The 22,501-nt window shown below is 35.7% G+C and overlaps 4 protein-coding genes across 5 annotated transcripts; 1 reads left to right on the top strand and 3 right to left on the bottom strand.

Annotated features, from left to right (window-relative positions):
* Positions 1 to 2,335: 2,335 nt before the first annotated feature.
* CCR4 (CRINKLY4 related 4) lies at positions 2,336 to 5,276 on the top strand. Its single transcript, XM_047325062.2, has one exon. It carries the CDS (start codon positions 2,606 to 2,608, stop codon positions 4,970 to 4,972), a length of 2,367 nt encoding a protein of 788 aa, XP_047181018.1. The 5' UTR covers positions 2,336 to 2,605; the 3' UTR covers positions 4,973 to 5,276.
* A 558-nt stretch (positions 5,277 to 5,834) lies between these two features.
* On the bottom strand, positions 5,835 to 9,124 carry LOC124847546 (Leucine-rich receptor-like protein kinase family protein). Its single transcript, XM_047325060.2, has 2 exons — positions 6,568 to 9,124; positions 5,835 to 6,337 (listed from the first exon to the last, which is right to left on the bottom strand). Exons 1-2 carry the CDS (start codon positions 9,122 to 9,124, stop codon positions 5,970 to 5,972), a joined length of 2,925 nt encoding a protein of 974 aa, XP_047181016.2. The 3' UTR covers positions 5,835 to 5,969.
* Positions 9,125 to 11,248: 2,124 nt separating this feature from the next.
* Positions 11,249 to 16,216, bottom strand: LOC124847537 (uncharacterized). Its single transcript, XM_088109147.1, has 12 exons — positions 15,356 to 16,216; positions 15,051 to 15,235; positions 14,719 to 14,799; positions 14,594 to 14,635; positions 14,450 to 14,494; positions 13,928 to 14,014; positions 13,277 to 13,403; positions 12,984 to 13,064; positions 12,448 to 12,558; positions 12,308 to 12,372; positions 11,994 to 12,099; positions 11,249 to 11,545 (listed from the first exon to the last, which is right to left on the bottom strand). The coding sequence occupies exons 1-12, from the start codon at positions 15,828 to 15,830 to the stop codon at positions 11,445 to 11,447; spliced, it is 1,506 nt and encodes a 501-aa protein (XP_087965273.1). The 5' UTR covers positions 15,831 to 16,216; the 3' UTR covers positions 11,249 to 11,444.
* Positions 16,217 to 17,194: 978 nt separating this feature from the next.
* LOC124847527 (uncharacterized) lies at positions 17,195 to 22,030 on the bottom strand. Of its 2 annotated transcripts, none has more exons than XM_088110129.1 (6): positions 21,487 to 22,030; positions 21,152 to 21,284; positions 20,400 to 20,538; positions 19,955 to 19,991; positions 18,622 to 18,910; positions 17,195 to 18,544 (listed from the first exon to the last, which is right to left on the bottom strand). In XM_088110129.1, exons 1-6 carry the CDS (start codon positions 21,667 to 21,669, stop codon positions 18,519 to 18,521), a joined length of 807 nt encoding a protein of 268 aa, XP_087966255.1. In that variant the 5' UTR covers positions 21,670 to 22,030; the 3' UTR covers positions 17,195 to 18,518. The 2 variants fall into 2 exon arrangements, with proteins under 2 accessions (XP_087966255.1, XP_087966254.1); XM_088110128.1 differs by having other exon boundaries at positions 17,195 to 18,524.
* Between the last annotated feature and the right edge of the window lie 471 nt (positions 22,031 to 22,501).

The raw sequence follows: 22,501 nt of genomic DNA, 5'->3' as shown, positions 1-22,501 counted from the left end.
ACTCTAGTATTGCTCAAGAGAATGGAGGTACCTTTTTCAACTTTTTGTTCATAAACATCTTAACGTCTCCTTGCTTATTCATATATTTCTTAAAGAAACAAATAACATGTTTATAGGTATAATGATGAAATTCCAGTAATTGTCGTATAAGAAAAGTATTAATTTTGTTATTCATGGTGTTTATCCTCTGAAAAAAAATTCTAATGATTATTAGGTTTTCACTTCTAATTAGGGTTTTCTTTCCTATAATTTTTAAAGTATTCAACTTTGGGTTTGTTTGAATTGGTGGAAAAGGTATGGAAAAAAAAAAGGAAAGGAAGATTGTTGAATGGGGGAGAAAGTGAGTGTAGGAGACTTGATTAATGTAACGCAATAAGTTTGATTATATATTAATATATTTAGAAAATAAATTGTAAACTAGGTTTTAAAAAACGATTTAATGTTAAAAGTAAATTCTCAAAAATATATTATTACAGTTAAAATAAAATTTAAATTAAAATACAAAATTACTGCAAATTTTAATAAATAAAAAAATTCACAATAAACATATTAAAATAAATAATAGTTGTTATTTTTATTTATATATTTTCTTTTATGTTAGAATAAAAGAAAAGATATATATTAATTTTAATCGATTACACTTTTTTATGATCGATTATGCGTTTTTGTTTATAAGTAAAAATTAATAAAATATTTATAAAAAAGTGACTTTTCTGCATATATGGATGAAAGTCTGATGTAGAATTTATCATCATTTTCCAAAGTTTTACATTTCGTTTTTTGAGTTTTATTTTGATCAACGAATAAAACATGATAGGAAGAAAAATAAAATGTATAACAAAATTATATATATATATATATATATATATATATATATATATATATATATATATATATATATATTAGACAATGCACGTCTTATTAAAGATGAGAATAAAAGTTTTTTAGATGATATTAAAATTATTTAAAATTTATCTTATTAATTTTTATTAGGTTTACCGTCTTTCATTATTAGGTTTTCTTTATTAGATTTATTTAGTTCAATTTAAAGTTCTTATTAGTTATACATTTGAGATATATGGTTTTTGGTGTAAAAAGGATGCCTTAAAGATCTTAAATCACTAGAGATAAAGTCAACATAAATCTTATTTTATTAAGTCAAATTGTAAGATTAAATTTCACGTTTTTAAGATATAATATATATATATAAAATATTGTGGGATGATGGTTTAAATATTTAATTATATATCTAATACTGGACTTATATGATAAGACTTGTAAATTGTGTTTAATTATTCTAATAAATCATATACATATTCAAATTATTATAAATAAGTAATATAATTTTTTTGCCATATTAAAATTGCAAAAGTAGAAATTATTTGCTTTTAACGTGATAGAGAATCCAAAATTTAAAATGCTTCTAGAGACAAAAACATATAATTAACCTTTTTTTAAAAATTTGTTATTCTCAACCATTGTTTATTTTAAGTAGTACCATTTGTCGAAAGCAATTTCTATTGGAATAAATGTAAACAAACTTAAACCCTTGTGTTATTTTAAAATAAATTTTCTATATGAAAGTTCCTTCCTATATCAAGTTATTAGAACAAATTTTAAATTTGACCAGAGATTTTGTTGGTTCGTATTGTTGATGAATCTTTGACTTTGAGGTATATAACAAGAATTTGCCTGTTGAATGATTTGATATCTTCTTAACAAACCTTTTTAATAATCTTTCTAATTACTGGTCACCATGTGTATTATTGTTAGCTTTGCTTACTTCCATATAAGTTTGGTTTGGCTGAAAGGTCAGATATATTAGTTATTTGTATATCTTAGAATTACCGAGTAATAACATTATTTGGTTGAAAGGTTAGAGATAAAAGTCATAATCCCTTACTCATCAAATTATCATAAACATGTTCGGTTTATTGCTTCTTTACAAGAAAGTTTATTAGAGAAACACGGACACCAATAAAATATAAAGTGAATCATACAAGAGATTGACAATACTATTTTCTGTATCTAAATAAATTATTAAATCTTTCATATTTATATAATATTTTACTTTCTTATGTTTTTCATTTGGTATACAACTTAAACTTACACTCGTCGTGTTAAAAAATATTACAGTTTCTAGTTCATAGCCCAGTAAGAATGGTACCATTTGAGTAATGAATTAGTATAATGTGAAGTGATGCTATGTGAATTTGTTCTTATCCTTGTTAACCAAATTGCATTGAGAAAAAGAAACTACGTAGCAGTGATCCATCAAATTTATGTTATTATAATATAATTGTCAAGTAATTATTTTAATTATAAAAAGAAATATCTTTTTTCAGTGAAATGACCAAGTAGCATATAATATGGAGAAGGAAAACCGAGTCAGAGAACATAGATATGTAGACTCGGTCATGCATAGGTTGCTGAGTCCTAAAAACGACAGTGTTGTTTCTGTGTCTGAGTGTGACTATTGTGAAACCGCGTATAGCGTTTTGCCATTCTCCTTCTCATAAAAACCTCTTCTCACTTCCATTCTCTAATCACACTAATAGCTTCACCATGAAATTAATGAATTCTTTTACTATTCATTTACAATTCCATGGCAGCTTTACTCCTTAATCGCTCCTTCTTCTGCCACCTATTCCTTTTCCTTTTTTGTTGTATTCCATCTATAAACACACTCTCCACTGTTTCCATTTCTCAAACCCCCCATTCAAACCAAACATTTATTTGCGTCTTGCAACATCCAAATCAACAAGGACAATCAAATCTCAACTGTACTACCTTTCCTCGGACTCAGACTCCGCCTTTTACGCTTGATGTCAATCCTAACGTTACCTACTCTCAGATTGTGGGCGGCAACGGCTTTGTATGTGCTTTGGGGCCATCGTCTTCTTCCATCTCCATCATGGGGTGCTGGAGATTCTCTGCCAATGCTACTAATGTTCCCTATAAGCGCATCTACGATGGACCCCTTCTCCAAGATATTGACAGTAGCCACTCCCACGTTTGCGGTCTTGTAAATAATGGTAGTAGTAGCCTTAAGCTTGAGTGTTGGCAATGGCACGACTTCAATTCGAGCAGTGGGAGTGTGAGGAACATGTCAATGTCAAGCATGGCCGTGGGAGAGAATTTTGTGTGTGGCTTATCACCGACGGGGGATGTTAATTGCACAGGCACGGGGAGGGTTAGTAGTAGTAGACTTGTTGTTGATGTTCCTGCGCCCGGCGGGAATTACAGTTTTCTCGCAGCTGGCTTTAGGCATGCCTGTGTTATCTCCGGTGATGGTGGTTTGGTTTGTTGGGGAGACATGGAAGGTGAGAAGCCTCAAGGGAGGTTCGTTTCTATGGCGTTGGGAGAGAACCGTAGCTGCGCACTCGGACATGACAGAAGAGTTGTCTGTTGGGGGTCCGATAATTTCACCATGCCGACCACCTTGCAAGACACTTTTTTTGAGTCAATCGTGGCAGAGAAAAGCGTTTTCTGTGGTGTTGTATCTTCCAATTTTTCCTTGCTCTGTTGGGGTTCTCCATTTTTTGAATCAGACAGCAAGGTGTTTGAAGATGTCCTCCCTGGACCTTGTCGGAAAAATTGCCCTTGTGGGCCCTTGCCCAACTCTGCCAAACTATGTCAGTCTCCAGACGTCATTTGCCAACCCTGTTACCCTCAAGTGGTTCAGTCTTCGTCTCCACCTCCATCTCCACCTCCATCACCATCACCATCACAGCCATCGCTACCATCAAATCACTCTCGTTGGAGCAGCCGAATGGTTGCATTTCTTGTGGTTGGATGTGTGGGGTGCAGTTCCCTGTTGCTAGTCATAGCTTTCTTCCTTCACAGGTACTGCAAGTCTAAACGCAGAGGAAGCCGTGTCCATGATTCTGGCCGGTTGGATGAGTCATCCCACTCTCAACCACAACCTGACGCTGAAGCTGGATCTCGTGTTCTTCAGAAGCGCTTGAGTCACGTGATCAGCATGGGAAATGGGAGCCCTTTGGAGGAGTTTTCTCTGGGGACACTGCTTCAAGTCACTAACAATTTCTCTGAGGAGAAGAGAGTTGGAGTTGGCAGCTTCGGTTCAGTGTATCGTGCCACTTTGGAGGACGGCAAGGAGGTTGCTATAAAAAGAGCCGAAGCTTCATCCTCCACCTACACAGTCTTGGGTGCCCAAGTGGACAAAGACAATGCTTTCATGAATGAGCTAGAATCTCTCTCCAGACTCCACCACAAGAACCTGGTCCGCTTGGTGGGGTTCTACGAAGACACTAAAGAACGCATTTTGGTGTATGAGTACATGGACAATGGGAGCCTCGGTGACCATCTCCACAAGCTCCAAACTTCAGCTCTAATGTCATGGCCGGTGCGCATCAAGGTGGCTCTGGATGCTGCCAGAGGCATAGAGTACTTACACCAATACGCCACTCCTCCGATCATTCACCGTGACATCAAGTCTGCAAACATATTATTGGATGCCAAGTGGACTGCCAAAGTCTCTGATTTTGGACTCTCCCTAATGGGACCTGATCCTGAAGATGAGGAGGCTCACCTTTCACTTCTAGCAGCTGGCACTGTTGGCTACATGGACCCTGAATACTACAGGCTTCAACATTTGACCCCCAAGAGTGACGTCTACAGCTTTGGAGTGGTTTTGCTGGAGTTGCTCTCAGGATACAGGGCCATCCATAAAAACGAGAATGGGGTGCCAAGAAATGTGGTTGATTTTGTAGTGCCATTCATTTATCAAGATGAGATTCACAGAGTGTTGGACAAAAGAGTGCCCCCTCCCACGCCGTTTGAGATAGAGGCTGTGGCGTTTGTCGGTTATTTGGCAGCAGATTGTGTCAGGCTGGAAGGTCGTGACAGACCAACGATGTCTCAAGTTGTAAATAACTTGGAAAGAGCATTGGCTGCATGTTTAGCACAACCTACACTCTCTAGGTCCACCACATACTCTTCTTCGCATTAGCGTTATCCTCTTCCTATTTTGCTCTTTTCCATCACGTACTCTTCACGTTCATCTTCAGCTTCCTGCATTCTGACACAGTCAACTTTTGTATATTGCATCACTTTTTCCTTTCTTCATACTAATTTCGACGTCACGCCTCACACCAGACTACTCAATTATATATACTAACCCGGTCCATTTTTGTTTTACAATTCTGTAATAATTTGTAATTGATGATGACGCCAACAAGTGTATCATTCATTCATGATTCTATTCTGTAGCAAGCAAGGAAATGGAAATTATTACGTGGAATTAATAGTTTGAATCAGTGTGCATTCTAAAGCAAAAATAACACGGTTCACATCCCTCCTTTTCATTTTCTTTTTCTAACAGCTACTGGTTTCTCGGTCAATGTTTCGCTTATTTCTTCACGAGACAAAGTCCAATAGAAGGAAAATTTTAAAGAGGAGATCTCTAACAAACCAAAATATATGTGCTTTTCAACTTGTTGAATCTTCATATCTATCGTTGACATGTGTGTTTCTAGACTCTTTCCTTTTATTTCAACAACTCAAGTGACAAAAGAAACCACTTAGGTGCAGTTTTGGTATATAGAAGAAATGGGAGCAAAGCAAAAAGTTTTTGTATTTCAAACTTAAAGTTTTTTTCTCACAAAACGTCTTTCTTACCAACAAAAATCTGAACCACTGCTATAAAGTGGGTCAATATTTGAATAAAAAATGAGTTTTAGAAATAAAGATGTTTTTGGAAATAATAACTCGAAAGAGAAAACCACAATAAAAGGAAAAGGAAAAAGTGAAAAGAGCTTGGGGTAGTGGTGTACTATAATACACAAGATACCTAAACACGCAAAGCGATAAAATAAGAAAAAAAGGGTTTGGTAGCAACCCTTTAGGATGCCATAATAATCATATATATGTATGTCGGCATGGTTACGAAAGTGCTACAAAGTTAGGAAAAGGGTTCACATTACAATTACATTTTGAAAAGAAACTCATCAGAGAAGGGCATTTGTGTCCTTGTGATGACGGCATTTTGGAGATTTCAAAGCACAAGGTTCTGCATCGATTAGCATCTTAACAACCTCTCTCATGGTGGGACGCACAGAAGGAAGCTTAGTGGTGCACTTGATGCCAATCTTCAACACTTTCATCATATCTTCAACAGACTCAGATGCCACCCTTTCATCAAGAATGTTGAGAATACTTTCACGGTCATTCAGATGAGTCAAAACCCAATAAACAATATCCTTTGCCTCTCCATAATCCTCTTCAATTGGTTCTCTGCCTGTCACTAATTCTAACAGTACCACTCCAAAGCTATAAACATCACTCTTTTCAGTGATGTCAGTGGCATAAGCAAGTTCTGCATCGACCATGACAATATATACATTAACCACATGCTATTGAATTTCAAACATACATAAATAGGAAGAATATGTCAAAAAAAAACTCAAGATTCACATTATCTGATATATTTTACCATTCACAAGTGTACTATGATGTCTCTGAACAGTTTCAAACATGAACATCAAATGCTTATGAAACATAAACGGTATACTGAAATTTCCCGGGAGAAAGCATTTGCAAACTTACCTGGAGCAATATAACCAAGTGTGCCAGCCAGACAGCTATATCCCAACTGCTTATCAGATTTTTCTGCAAACCTTGCAATACCAAAATCAGCAATTTTTGGCTCATAATCCTCGTCAAGCAAAATGTTGCTGGATTTTATATCCCTATGAATAATAGGCGGATTACAGTCATGGTGTAAATAAGCAATTCCTTTTGCAGCTCCCAGAGCAATTTTATACCTCTGTTTCCAGTCCAAGTCTGGCTTCCCATCTTTTATCTGTCCATGGAGAGCTTGAAATAGATTACCATTTGGCATGTACTCCAACACTAAAAGGTTGGATCCTCCTTTAAGTAAAGAAGCATAGAGTTTAAGTATATTTCTATGCCTAATTTTCCCCAAAATCTCCATCTCTGCAGCTAAAATTTTCACACCATCTATTTTCCCTAGTTGCTTGACAGCCACCATGGCTCTATTTTTCCTCAATTCCACTCGATAAACCTTTCCTGTGCCACCACTACCTATCAAATTATCTTCATCCAGATTACATATTTCATCAGCATCGATATCTACTTGGTGGAAAGATGCAAGTTTCCATTTTTGACTTATTTCCTTCTGACGTTGCATGCTATTTTGTGCACCATGCTTGAGGCTTCTACAACTCAAAAGCAGCAAACCAGCTAAAATAACAACAAAAGTAGAAGCAATGAGAAAGATAAAGACAAATTTATTAGCAGGAACCCTTGGCTGATCATGGCTTTTGGCGCAAATCTTCAGATCAGAATTCAGGGAAGGTTTTAGTTTTCCCTCGAAACACAGCCCCTTGTTTCCAATAAAAGCTTTCTCTCCTCCAACAATAAAAAGACCAGATGGGATTCTTCCAGAAAGCAGGTTTTCAGAAAAATCCACCGAGCTTAACTTTATGGCTTCTAAACTATCTGGAATAGAACCTTCAAGTTTGTTTCCAGATATGTTAAGAGAGTTCAATGAGCTCATAAGAGAAATTGACTGGGGGATATTTCCAGATAGAGAATTCCAAGCAAGATTCAAGTCCACTAGTCTTGCACAATTACCCAGTTCTGGTGGTATTGAACCAGTTAAGGAATTCACTTCTACATGCAAAGAGGATAACTGCTTCAGAGATCCAATTTCAGGCGGTATTTCACCAGAGAAATTGTTGCTGCTCAAGTAAAGCTTCTCCAAGTTCACCAGCTTGCCAAGTTCTGATGGGAGCTTACCTGAAAACCTGTTTTTTGTCAAAACTACCTGATTTAAGCTAGTAGACAACCCAATTTCTGAAGGAACAACACCAGTGAAATCATTATACGCCAAATCAATTATCTTTACATACGGAAGTGCCCAAACCTCATCTGGAATTTTCCCAGATAACTGGTTCATACTGATCCTAAATCTCTCCATAGATTTACATGTAGCATAAGACTCCGGAAAAGTCCCTGAGAAATTGTTTTGCAATGCAAGCAAAAACCTCAACTTACTTCTTTCACACAAGAACTTTGGGAAATCGCCTGCAAATTGATTCTCAGATATGTCAATACTTTCAAGTTCTGAAAAACGGCCAAAATTTTCTGGAATTGTCCCAGTGAAGTTGTTTCTATATATTGAGAACCCAATGAGATGGCGCATATCTGCAAATCCTACAGGAAGTTCTCCAGAAAATCTGTTTTCATATAATTGAAAAACAACCAAGTTCTTCATATTCCCAATTTCCTCTGGCAACCTACCATACATGTTGTTTGCAGAAAGGTCAATCTCCCGCAGATTGGTGAGGTTTGCAAGCTGTGCTGGAACCTCTCCTGTCAAATTATTTGAGAAGAGCTCAATCTTGTAAAGATTCTCTAACTTTGAAATTGATCTGGATAGTCTTCCAGAGATTTTGTTTCTTGACATATCCAGTGTCTCCAATGCCTTCATTTCATACAGTGATTCTGGAATCTCTCCTACCAAATGGGAGCCACCAAGATAAAGCCATGTCAAGTTCTTCAGATTTCCAAGAGTCCCTGGAATCTCACCTTCATTGTATGCATTTTCCCCAAGACCCAGTGAAACCAGTCCGGTTAGATTCCCCACCCAGCTAGGGATGCTTCCAGACAAGTAGTTTGCTGAAAGGTCAAGAATTTGCAGGTTTCTCAGCCCAGACAAGTCTGGGATTGGTCCCATCAATTGATTTCCTGTTAGATTCAACACTCTGAGGCTGGTACACCTGCTTATTTCTGCTGGAAGCTTTCCGGAAATTAAATTTGACGGTAGTGAGAGAACTTGCAGGCTCTGCAAAACTGAGAGTGATGGGAAAATGACACCAGAGAGGGACTTATTGTCCAGTGAGATTTCTGTGACTCTCCCAGAAACTTGATCACATGTAATTCCATAAAAGTCACATGGAGAATCTGATTCATTCCAGGAAGCCAAATAATTCAAGGAGTCCTTCAAATGGTTCTTGAACTGAAAAAGAGCGTGGCTTTCCGACGTCTGAGACACACAAGGCGGGAAAATAGAGTAGAAGGTGAGAAAGAGCACTGCCAATAACTGGAAAAAGGATAAGAGACAGGGGCTCTTGGCCATTAAGACAGGATTCGGGGGCAAATCTGTCAGTTCAGATAAGAAGTAGAATCATTGGAATGCCAGCAAGGTGGATGATAATATTCGAACTTGGGTGATCAATAAACCATTATTGCAGGGACCATCCTGGAAACAACTGATCAGGGAACAAAATCATACACTGAGATTAAATTATAATCAAGTTACACATTAATATAGAATGCTAAGGAAAAGCAATATGGTGATGTAAGAAAGCAAAGAAAGGTGACGTTGGAAGGTCAATTTTGTTTGTATCTGTAGAGAACTATTGCACCGTCATTACTATGATTCTAATCAAAGAATTGAAGAAAGGGATAATGCTTTGAAGTCACTCATTCGCATCTTTGGCACAAAAGAGGTTCTGATCTAATTTGCTCTGAAAGCAAAGCACACATAATATAATTATAGCCAAGTGCAGTTTTTCTTTTCTAATCATGAGGGACTATTACTAACAACCCTGCTCTGGACATCAGAATGAAATTGAAATGTTTTTTTAGAATTTAGCAGGGGCCAATCAATCACAAGGTAATATGCTTAAAGATAGAAAAGTAGCTTTTCAATCGGAACAGGTTAAAATGGTAGTAACTGTTACAACTTACTATTTCAACCTGAAGAAGTGCCCTTTTTCCAATTCCAAATTCAAAACAAAAGAGCTGAACAAGAAAATGATAAAAGATTGAAAGAAAAAGAATTTCATTTGAGTAGCAAGGATTAACCTGGCTTGAAAAAAGAACCTGATACCTGATTCATAAAAACTGTGCTGAACCTCCGAAGTCTGTCTTCATCTCTTCTTCAAAATGAGAGGAAAACAGAGTCTTGTTTTGTTGGTAGTGTTAGAAAGATTGTTGTGTTAGTGGGATGTGTTGGAAAATGCATAGACACGGAGCAGAGAACAAAAGGGTGTTGACAGTTCCATAGTGTGTGTATTGGTATTGAATTGGAAGTTTCCAAAGGAATACAATACAAGAGTGAAGAAATCTGTAGTGGAGTAGAATTGGAGATATTAGAGCTTGAGCATTAACTCTAGCACTAGCACTACCTCTCGGTAGTGGCGTGTGTGAGTGTGAGACCGAGAGAGAATGACAGAAAAAGAATAGTTTCGAGAAACATATAGCGTGACATTGAAATCGAAATATGCTAAAAGAGTGAAAGAAAAACAGAAAAAGGGTAGCTTGAGTTTGACACCATTTCATAATGTCAAGGAGTGAACCAGTGATTGAAGTTTGGTGTGGGGCAAAAATGCTTTAGAGATTGGCATAAGAAGGTGCTATTCTCTCTCTCTCACTTCTCTCCACTTGTTCCACCTTCCATTCATTCATTCATCCATCCGCTACTAGTGAAATGGATGGACCACTATAAAGAACACACAAGTACACACCCATTTTCCCATCCACTCATTTCCCTCATCGACCTCTTTTTCGTTTCACTGCATCAATAGCAACTTTTTCACGAATCAATTCCTATACATATTACTCAATCAATCAGTCAATACTCATCCACTTTCCACGAATCTACACTCTCCATAATACCAAACAATATACACATCAAGCTTTTACTTTAAAAAAATCATACCTGACACACTTTTACATTCATTTGATAGAAAATAAAGGGATAACACACTTTTACATTCATTTCATACCAAATACAAGGATGAAAGAGTAACGAAAGTATAAAAATACTCGAGAAAAATCTGTTCGTATAAGATAAATCCAACTTCTACAAATGTTACTCATGCGGTAACATATTTATTATCAGTTGATCTTGAGTTTATCCAGCTTACGCATATAAATATCTTTCGTACTTGTTTGACATCTTATCCATCTCTTACTGTTGGCTGACTGACAGATTTATTCATCAGTTCTTAAAATTTGTAAATAAGAATCAAGCGAAGCGAAATCGAGCTGGAAAAAGAGTATATTATTCAATAATTTTTAGTATTCTTGTGAGCTATGGAGACCACAGCCATGAGTATTTTGACGAGAGTTTGGATAAGAAATGAAAGTTGTGGATTATTTCATTGAAAAATATAATTATTGAGAATAACAGAAACATGATTGGATATTAAAAAATTGTACTGGTGTGACTCTGCATAAGTTCAAGCTCAATTAAACAATAAGGCCTTTTTCTTCATTTCTTCTGTTATTTCTGTTCTGCTTTTTTCCTCTCTTTAATGTAATCATTGCACGTAAAAACATCGTGGCTGCACTGCAGTATAAGTTAATTTTCCCTTTCTGTTCTGTTTGGATAATAAAAGAGCAATGTAATGTAGAGAATCTTGTTTTGTTATAAAGAAGTAATTTGGTAGCTAGGGTTTTGGTATCCCAACGAACTCTTGTATGAGATGTTCAACTATTTTTCTTGATGTAACCTTATCGATCTCGTACGCTTTCATCTCATTCTTCAGACCTGCCAACCACCCACAAAAATGTTATCACTCTAATCTTTATTGCATATTCAAGAACATAACCACAAATTATAAATACTTGATAAATTTACTCCTTACTTCACGCATTAATATAGCTTTGGATGTAAAACTATTGTATTATTCCACTTCACCAAATTTTAATAAAAAGATTTTATTCCTGGATCTCATTGATTATTGTACTATAAACATCATCATAACTTAAATCTGTTCAATTTTTTAATGATGGTATGGATATTAATTATGAAAGGTTGATTATAGATTTAGTTCCTATACTATAATTATTAGTCCTACACCATATTAATTATTTATTTTAGTTTTCTATTATGTTTCTTTCTACTTAAGACATGCAGATTCTTGTTTCTCTGTACAGAATCAAAAGTAAATAAATAAACAGAAGTCCTTTTGGAGGAAGAAAAAGGTGAAACCAACCTGGAAAGTGCAAAGCTTTGAGTGGCAGCCGGGAAGCATTAAAATCGAAGAAAAAGAGCAAACTCTCTAACAGCTTCGTAGATTCCGTGCAAATCAAAACTTCTCTCTATCACAGTCAATCATATTTATACAAAGCTTCTTCAGTTTCAGTTTCAATTGCACAGAACACAAACTCATGTTGTTAAACATAATTACTGTTGTGTGTGGAATTTTCCAATACAAGTTTGTTTAAATTATTTAGCTAACTGTTATGTGATGCCATCACAGAAGAAAAGTTAGTAAAATAAAATATGTAAATTCAGAGTTTGATTAACCTTGAAGTTCTTTTCATCAGTAAAGTATCCCGAAACCACAATAAGTGCTCGAAGTTTCTCATACACTGAAGCAGAACAAAGTAATAAAAGTTAGAAATGCATTGCAAAGTTGAATAATGGAGGTTTTATGTGACACTGACACTGAAAGCTTGTTATTTCTTGTGCAAGATTTTCTGCGCGAGAAAGAAGCTGTCCGATTGAAAGTCCTATGCAACTCATGCCAATTTGCAGTGACCTTGAATCTCCACTCTCTGCTTTATTACCCCATCAGACAAAAAGGTAAATTTTTGATAAAGGATTTTAGAATTCAACTTACTACCTAATCATAAACTCTCCTTTGTTTGATTATATGGTACATGTAGATTGATTAAAACTATGATGTTTGGGATTATGTAAAATTTATTTGTTTTAAAATGTGAGGCAAGAAAACAAACAGAACCAAAATAAACCAGAATGGAAACTACAATACAATTGAAATTTTAGCTTATGAATATGATATTGGTGAAATAAAACATATCATATCATATTGATGCATATATCTACACTGCCGACAGGTAATATATTGATGCATATCGTATTAGCAGAGAGAGAATTGAAAGTAATGTTATGTCTTTTCATTACACTCATTTATGAAAGGTACCTTTATTTATTTCTATATACAAACAAAAGTCAATACCTTGTCCTGTCCACTTTTTGAAGTCCTTCCACAAGATATCTGCTACTTGGAGGGAGGAAAGGTCATGCATTTTGTACTTCACTGAAAATCACAAACACTTCAAGATACACTACTGAACCAACTTAGAGCTATCAGATACAAAATATATTCAATACAACTTATATATACATGATCAAGTTCAAATATGTTGGTTTTCTAACAAACTTGTATGTTAAGCTCTAAAAGGAAGAAGATTCAACAATAGCAGTAGCATGTGAACATCGAAATTGATAGAAAATGGTGTGGGGGCATACATAATTGGTAAAAGCCATTGCATCCATAACGACCAGCACCGTTGATCAGTAATGAAGCCGTGTACTTATCTTTGGAGGTGCAGCTAGGGTCCCTTAGATTCGCAGTATCCAAAAGAATGCCAGCTAGCTGCAAGCATTCACAGGAATCAAAGATAAGACAAAACTTCATTTTAATTTTCGGGTAGACATGAGGGACACAACGCTCAAACCAGACAAAAAACACTACAAGTCAGGTGAATAGCGTGGTGTATGTCAACACCACTAAAATCGCCACGAATCATGCTACCAACTCTGGAATAATACTCTTATAATTGCATGAACCTTCTTTTCTTTCTTTCTCAGAAAAAATGTTTCTATAATCTTAGAAATCACATTAAAATATCAGAAAAGTTAAGTTCTACACCACAAAGGCAAGAGAGCTTGCATAGCAAAACCATCGTCAATCAGGGAATTTCTTTTTCTACAGTAACGGGTCGGACCAGATTGTAAAAAGTTCAAAACAAGTACAGGTTATGAAAATTTTCCTGGTATTCACTGAAAGGGGTCAAATTTTATATCATATTTACCATATGAGAAAAGTATCTTAGCAATGTAATGCATTTAGTTAAAGAAAAAAAGAGGCAGCTCAAAATTTAGAACTAGAAGAAGTACCAGAAGTTTACTGAATGATTTGCCAGCCAAAATTTCAGGCGAATAATTTACAAATTTGTCTGCTATGGCCGTGCAACAAGAGCATTCCTGTAGAAATGGTTAAATGACAACTGAGACCTTGTAATGATACATCCATGGAAGAAACAAATTATTCTTCTATATCATTCAACATCAGTTCACATGATAAAAAGATCTTCTGCTAACACTTGTTCAGCTGTACTTCAAGTTGAAAGCTTTATAGATTCATACAGTTCCCTGTTAATATGTGCAGAGTTCTAATAATAGAGGGAGTAAAACCTAAACAAAGCACACCAGGTAAAAACCTAATAAAATAAAGCTATAGGCATCAGAGTAAAAAGAGAATAAATATCAAATCATCAAAATTTAAACATGTCAAAATTACAGGTTCCTAGATGTTGAACTTTTAAAATATAAAGATTAAAACTGAAATTGAGGAAACTATGATAACCAAAAATACAGGAAGAGATATCACTGAAATTGTCTGGGGAATTTAAGACCCACCTCGCCTGTGATGACAGTTTTAACCCATGGATATATTGTCTCACCCTGAGAAATAAGAGTTTTATGGATGGTATGCATTAGTTCTTAAATGTGAAAGAAGAAAAAAAGTGTATAAAATGGTTAAAGAAGGCGCAGTAAATTAACCTTTCTGCAGTGAAAATTTTCAACCACAGCATGCTTCAATTTCTGCTTTCAAAAGAACATAATATCAGTAATATTCTGCAATTATAACCAGAGCTGAACATTGTGTCCACTGCATAATTTATTACCTCTTGCTTACTGTTAATCTTGCTTCCCTTCAACAGCACGATCTTAAGACTTCCAAATAGATCATAGTAACCCAAATCAATCTGTCAAATTTATTCATATAATTAAGCATTCTTTTTGGAGTGGACACACAGGAAAAAAATTCTTAATTATGTGTTGTTGTGTGGCTAATGTTTGTAATGCAGGGGCATTGCAAATTGGTGTTTTATATGCTTTGTGATCACAGCTTTAATAATATCCTTGGTTTATCCCAAACACAAATAGCAGGCCTAATTTGATGTAAGTACAATTTTTTTTCTAAATTATAATTGTAGAACAGTCTCGTCAAACTTACCTCATCTGCAAAAATTAAGGATGACTGATCAATATGACATGAATCAAGCAACCACTTGAGTTCAACATGCGAACCAAGATTTGCCCGGTTAATGTTAATGATTGGTACTGTGCAGAACTGATCGCTCTCTGAAGTTACATCTAGGTAGAAGGAATACGTGATGATTGAAGCCACAGTTCCTACATCTGTTAATAGTTACATTTAGAATATACTATTCCAGAAAAAAATCGTGATCAGGAAAATCATGGATTCGTGTTCACAAGATTTCAACTTATGCCAAGATTGTGTTAAGAAATAGAAATTACCAACACCATCTGAACCCATTACTGCACGTAAGAATTTGCCTGGTACACCAGCATTGACATCATCCTTTTTTGCTTTCAAATATGCGTTTAGCTTCTCAATGGTTTGACATGATTCAACAATTTCCATTTCCGGTGATACTCCACTATAGTACGAAGCTGCAGACAGTGGAAGTAGAACACTCGATAGCTTTTCTTTTCTTCTGGTGACGGTGTATGTCTTTTCTGTATTGGTTATTGCATGTGATTTTAAGGCCTGATGTTTTTCACCAGCTTCAGGAGTGTGGTGGCTATGGCCATATCCAAGATGGTCTGAATTAGTTTGTTCAATCAACTCAGCTTGAATATCAAGTTGTATAAATGGAGTAATTTTGCTGGTTTTTAACCACTTCTCAGATGGCGAATGTTCAGAAGACTCTTCCTTGAATCCTGAGACTGATGAATTCTCTGGTGACAACTCCATAAGCTCTTCAGACATATCTGAGATACGATGCTTTCCAGTATGGTTTCACCAATATCTGATACGTATAGATATACTCTTCCTCTTTCTTAGATAAAGTCCAGAGTATTTCTGAGAATGCTCACTAAATTAAGCTGCAGAACAAGAACCAAAAAAAACCAAGACAGCATTTGTTGGATTCTCCGAAACTGGGAGACACCAATTAAGCGCTTATTATTATTTAGTGAATTACTGTTATTCTATTAGCTTTGTGAAACACAACAGAATATGCCTATGCCTACCTATGTGAGTAAAAACGCAGCAGGCCTTGGCCGCTTTTAATTCTACTACTATGTGTGTTGTGTGTGTAGCCCCAAAATATATTTTTATAACACTTGCACCGCTTGATAATTCATTTTTAAAAGGTATTTTGATTATTAAAAAAATTAACTTTAAGAAAGAGAGAGATAGAAAAATAAAATAGTAAATATCAAGTGTGTAAAAATTTCATCCATGTTCTTATTATATCCATAGACTATAGTCTGATATTGTTTAGAAATCGAATCAAGTATAATTAAAATACTCGTTTAACTTTCTATCTTTTAAAAGCAATCATATAAAACTTCAAAATGAAGATTACTTCATATTAAAATCCAATGTTAATAAATAATATATTACATTTAAGGATAAGATAAGGTTCCAAAATAAATAATATATCAATGTATGAGATAGCCCGTAAAAAAATAAACCATCATTAAATACTTACAGTTGATGTTGAGAGCTACTTTTATTAGAAGTTAATAGTTTTTCTTAATCATAATACAATCTTAATAGATAATATATTAGATTTGTTCGGCTGATAGATAATATAATATGATAGATTTGTCTGGGGCACAAGTCTCACATTAAGGACAACTGAAGAAAATTAAGTAATATATAAAAGATTATAAATTTATTATTTTTTAAGATTTTGAATGGAAAAAAACATTAGAAACTTGACAATTTAGAGAAAAAGGTTTGCAAACTTTTTAAATAATAAACATTTTAGAGAAAAAGGTTTATTATATAAACGATAATAAACATCACCTTATACAATGCACTTGACAACATTAGAACTTGTTAAATTTCAACAATTTCATATAAAATTGTATGAGTTTCCGAAGTACTACTTGTTAAATTAAGTTAAAATAATAACAAATACCTAAATCATGATCTATAATAGAAAAGAGAGGTTAAAAGCGCTTGGATAAACTACGAGGGTCTTGAAAGGTTTGTTTATGATGTGTAGGGAGTGAAAATAAAAACTAATTTTGAGGTTGAAGAGGATTGCAACAAGATTTAATAGATAAGACCTGTGTGTAAACCTCAGATTTAGCACATATATGTGTTCGACTGAACATTGGTAGAAGAATTAACTTGATTTGCTTATGTTGACATAGGTTGAACAGAAGCAAGCATAATATGAAATTAAAGACATAGTAGAATGAGTAGCAAATCCATTCTCATCCGACATGGATAGAGAATGAAATCCTCCTACTTCAGTATTCCTAATTACAATCCAAACCATATAGGCTTAAACATATAATTAATAGAGTATCAAGGTCCATCTCGATGTAAAAGTTGGCAGATAGAAAAGCAGGGAGAAGAGAAAGAGAGAGAGAGACAGAGAGTGATGAGATTCACCTATGTCCTAACCATGGTTGGTGAGTAAGTGAAGAACCCAAGGGAACCAAAATATCTCCCAGGGTTACATGCAAGTGTTTTGAGTTGTGCATCCATTGATGCAGTTCTCAAGATGATGATGATGATGAAATCTACTACTTATGCTAAAAGGGAAAATAAAACACTATCCCTCCTAAGGATTAGTGGATTGGGCTTAAACTCCCATAGTTTAGCCACATTGAATTTACAGGAAAAAGCAAGAAGAAAAAAACAGTAGTTAGATATTATCTCCCCTTACCCAAAGGGAAGATCGTGAATTGATTGGTTGGTTAAAACTCTTTTTTGAGAAAATTGAAATGAAGTTGAAAAACATATTTATAAAGACATGACTGATCCTAAAGCTAATGCCTAAGACTAGCTAGATGTTACCATACAAAAAAGCTGGGACATCCAATGTCCATGATTGCTAAAAGCTCCTCTTCATGCAGAGGTCATTATAGCAGTGATTGGAGGGAATAATACCTATTTTTGCAGAACTAACTTCATTTCTAGTTCATGAGCTACTTCCCATTTACAATTTTTCAAACCATTCTACACTTTTACTTAGCCCGCCTTGGGCACAAGTCAAGAAGATGGTTCTTTTCGGCTCGGCCTTTCCAGGGCCAAGCTTTGCTGTTCTTTTTTATCCAACAACTCAGCCAGCCATTTCCGGTGGCCGGCTCCTGTTGCTTCGGCGGTTCTCCTGAGGGAACCCTTCATTCAAGATGCAACATTTTTTTGAGAAAAAGAAATGCATGACTCTCCAGATGTGGAGGAACATTTTTGCCCCTATGGGGGGCTTCTTATATATGCTGGAAAAGCCCAAATGCCATTGATGGACTTTGCATTGTGTTAGTGAAAGAGTGGGTGTGTGTGAGAGAGAGAGCACCATGGTTAGGGCAAAGGTTGATGATGATGATGATGATTACGATGATCAGAGACTTCAAGAAGCAACTGGGAAGTTTTGACATAGCTAGTTTGAGATGAGTCTCTAGCGATGAGGAATTGGAGCTTGAAGAGACACGGTCACGCCTGCGGCACAGCGAAACACACTGTCAAAGATGTTAGCGCCCCATTTAATGACTCATGAATTGGAATGGAAATGAAAGAAAAGTAGCAGAAACCAAACCTGATTGCAAGGCAGGGGAAGGAGCAAGAGACATGGGTGTTCCATAGTGCTGGGCATAGGCACCTGCTGCAGTGGAAGCAATCGGAGAATACTGAAAGAGGTGAGGGGCATAGTTCACACCGTAACCCTGCCCGGAACTATAGCCCCCGCTTGTGCCACCGCCGCCACTCCCTTCTCCGCCGTACTGCAGATACGGGTAGAAAGCTGCAGCACCCGTCATCATCCCTCCTGGCCCACTTCCATAAACTGGGTACTGTGCTGTTGCTCCTCCATACACACCATAGTAGCTCTGCAGCATGCATGCCATTTTCCATTTTTCATTTTCCACGTTATTCAACACTAGATTACTTTATTATTATTATTATTATTATTATTATTATTCTACCTTGTCAGCAATATTTCGCATCTATTTGATTTATTAATTAAAAGGTGGACCACCAGCATGGCTTTGATTAAAAAATTTGGGTGTGCAGTGCAGAAGCACTTGAATTTAGAAGAGTGTGAAAGTATGCGTAGCACATGACTGAGAAATGGACCACAAACTTGAGCTCATGAAAGAAAAAAGAAATAATATTGGTGGGCAAAAGATAGGACAGACAACACTTTGACTAAGACTCACTCACTCATTACTCCTTTGCTTGTCCCAAGGAGGGAATCAATTATACAAACAGTTCATATGCCACCGACTTATACCACCTTCATCTCCACATTTTGTAGGGTACTATTATGTGTTGTCCAAACAAAACTTCATCCCCACACAATTACCACCCTACCCACTCTCTTTTATTTCATTTTCATCCATTCATTCCTTTGCTTTATTATCAACCATGCAATATGTAATCACAAATTTTTTTTGATTTCTGATATTGAATTTTTTAAGCTACTACTTATGCATTTTACTTTTTATTATTTACCATAATATTTAATTGTAATTATTTATTTATTTTATTTAGTAAAAAAAATAACTTTATCGTTTACATGACGTCTATTATTCCATATAGATACAGAGATATAGAGACACACACACGTATGGGTGATTCATCATTTTCATAACACTAATAAACTTTACAATACTAAAAATGGAACGGGTCTTATAGGTTGTTTTGTTGCTAGTAGTTAAGAGCATGTTTACTTTTGATGAGTCCAGCATCTTCTTGCCAAATTGCTACGATGAAGATTTGTTGAAGTACCGAATTCAAATATTGAAAATTTTCCAAAAGTCGGTTTGAGAACAGTGGAAACAGTTTGATTTCAGGTTTAAAAGGTTGTGTGTCCTAAAAGCTACGCAAGAAAACGCATCCTAAGTAAAAGTGAAAGTAAAAAATGTACAAACCGTAGGGTAAGTGTAATCCGGCGAGTAAGGAGAGTACCTGAAAAATAGCGAGAAAAGAATAAGGAAAGAAAAGGGTTAGAACGTGAAGCAATAATAAGAGAGAGTAGTGCAGACACGGTGCATGAATAGGAGAATGTGGAGTTTTCATGCACATGAGAGAGAGAGAAAGAAAGAAAAAAAAAAAAAAAAGAGAGAGAGGGTTGACGGAAAGTCTCTCTCTAGTGCTGCATAGGTATGATGTGTAGGTTGAATAGAGATGAAGTGGGTGGCAATGGCAAGGCAAGGCAAGGGTAGTAAAAAATATGTTTGGGAGTTTTTGTTGTGAATGAGTTGGCATGCACGTGCCATGATCCCACCTTAATAGTACAACTGTAGAGAAGAGAGAGAGAAAGAGAGAGAGAGAGAAAAGAGTAGCATGCTATAAAGAGTTAAAGCATATTCATACCCATAAACATTATAAGGTATCCCTTGCTGGATAGCATAATGAGGGAAGGTTGCTGCTGAAGGAAAAGCTGATCCAACTCCTCCTCCAAATCCTGTCTGGAAAGAACCCATCACTCTGAAGTTCCTCCCTCCTCCTCCTCCTGCCAATATTAATTTACAAAACATCATCAACCAAACAAACACATCGTATAAATGAGTTCGACTTATGTACTTATGTCTGTATGTATAAATGGGTTGTATTTCAGTGAGAGAAAAAAAATGGACGAAAAATAACTAAAGGGAACAAATTCAGTGGACGTACTGCTTTGGTTCCATGCTTCTTAGGGACATTTCTTCCATTTGTTTCCCAAAAATATACATGAAATAAAACTCTCTCTTGGATAAAACATAATAGAACTTTCCACTCTGGAAGAATATTCAATCTTAGCTGTCATTTAGCTGTGTTGTCTTCCATTTTTATCAAAGAATATTTCGACGCAGATATCATGACTTGGATTTCACTCAAACACTAATAATTTTTGGGAGGAATATCCATTAACGAGCATGTAAGTGGGGCATACCGATGAGAAATAGTTTGAGAAACATGTTATAGGCTATAGCATCTTTCAACGGTGACAGACTAAAAAGACAAGATTTTATGCAACTTATGGGATATCTGATACATTATGTCAATGAGACCTTAATAAAGTAAGAACTCGGATGAAGAAAAAGGAGAAGATAGAGAAGAACAAATACAGATTTATGTATACGGACCATGCTTTGGGGTTGAAGGCTTAGATCTCTGGACACCCAAAGAAGCAAGGTTGCAGTTAGCTCTCCTACCGTCGATTACGGGAGCAGCATCTACACAAGCTCTCATGGCAGCTTCTGGTTCGCGAAATGTAACCTGAAACGGAAATAATGAACATCCTTGTGAAAGAGAACATGTGATATAGTATATATATATTGTTTGAGATCTAGGTGGGTGGTGGTATGTAATAGGAATTGGACAAAAGAATTAATTTATTTCGCTGTGTGTATAATGATATGTATATGAGCAAAAAGAGATATATATATATAGAGAGAGAGAGAGATGTATATGAACATACAAATCCATAGCCTTTAGATCTTCCAGTAGCTTTGTCAGTGATGACAACAGCCTCCAAGATCTCACCAAACTGCTCAAAATACTTCTTCATGGTCTCCTTTTGAGTCTCCCAGGCCAAGCCTCCAACAAAGACCTTAGTGTATGTGGTGTCACCAAACTGGCCTGCCAAATTAACTGGAGTCATGTTGAATTTTGCGGATCGAGAGAAGCAATGAAAAGACTTGAATAATCCTCTCTGGGTGATCTTAATCTTATTATCCTGTAGCTATAGAGTCAGCTGAGCTATGACAAAACTTCCCAGTGTTATTTTGTCAAACAATGAGTGTACAGAGACAGATCCAGGTGACGGAAGCAGAAGAAGATGAGAAATAGCCGCTAAATTTAGAGGGATGTTCTCTGGGCTGTGGCTGTTCTCGGTGATGTTGATGAGAAGGGAAGAGAAAGAACAGAGACAATTAGGTCAGAGATCAAAAAATGAGAGAGAAAGAGAGAGAAAATTCGGAGGGAAGAGAAAGCAAAAGTTGGAAAAAGAGGAAAGGGCCTCACATAATAAGGACATGAATTATATACATAGCAGCCCCCACCAGCTTCCATTATTCAATCTCAATTTTCTTTTCTTTTCTTTACAATATCAAATCTCAAACCGGACCACACTTGTTCGGCTTATGCTGCTTCTTCTGGTTCGATCCCATCCATTACCTCATGCATTTAATTATATTTATCATTATATTAATTATTTGCCCTGCATTTAATTCTATTTATACATGTTAGTAACCTTACAACTTCTCATACTTTAACATTACCTTTTAACTCTTCAACTATATAAACTCAAATTTTAACTTTTATTTAATGCCAATATTACACAAAATGGAAATTAGAGATTTAATTTAACAAAACTCGTGATTTCAATCATAAAATGATTAAAAAAAATGTGTTGGAAAAATACGTCGTCATTTTTCTTAAGAAATATACAAAAGCAGGGATAGTTTAGTAATTTAGTTTTCCCTCTTCCTCTC

The sequence above is a fragment of the Vigna umbellata genome, chromosome 3 (assembly GCF_029865625.1).
Source record: "Vigna umbellata cultivar VRB3 chromosome 3, Vumbellata_1.0, whole genome shotgun sequence".
In the NCBI taxonomy this organism is placed as follows: Eukaryota; Viridiplantae; Streptophyta; class Magnoliopsida; order Fabales; family Fabaceae; genus Vigna; species Vigna umbellata.
The sequence above is the reverse complement of the archived record's forward strand: the minus strand, read 5'-3'. Positions and strand labels throughout refer to the sequence as shown.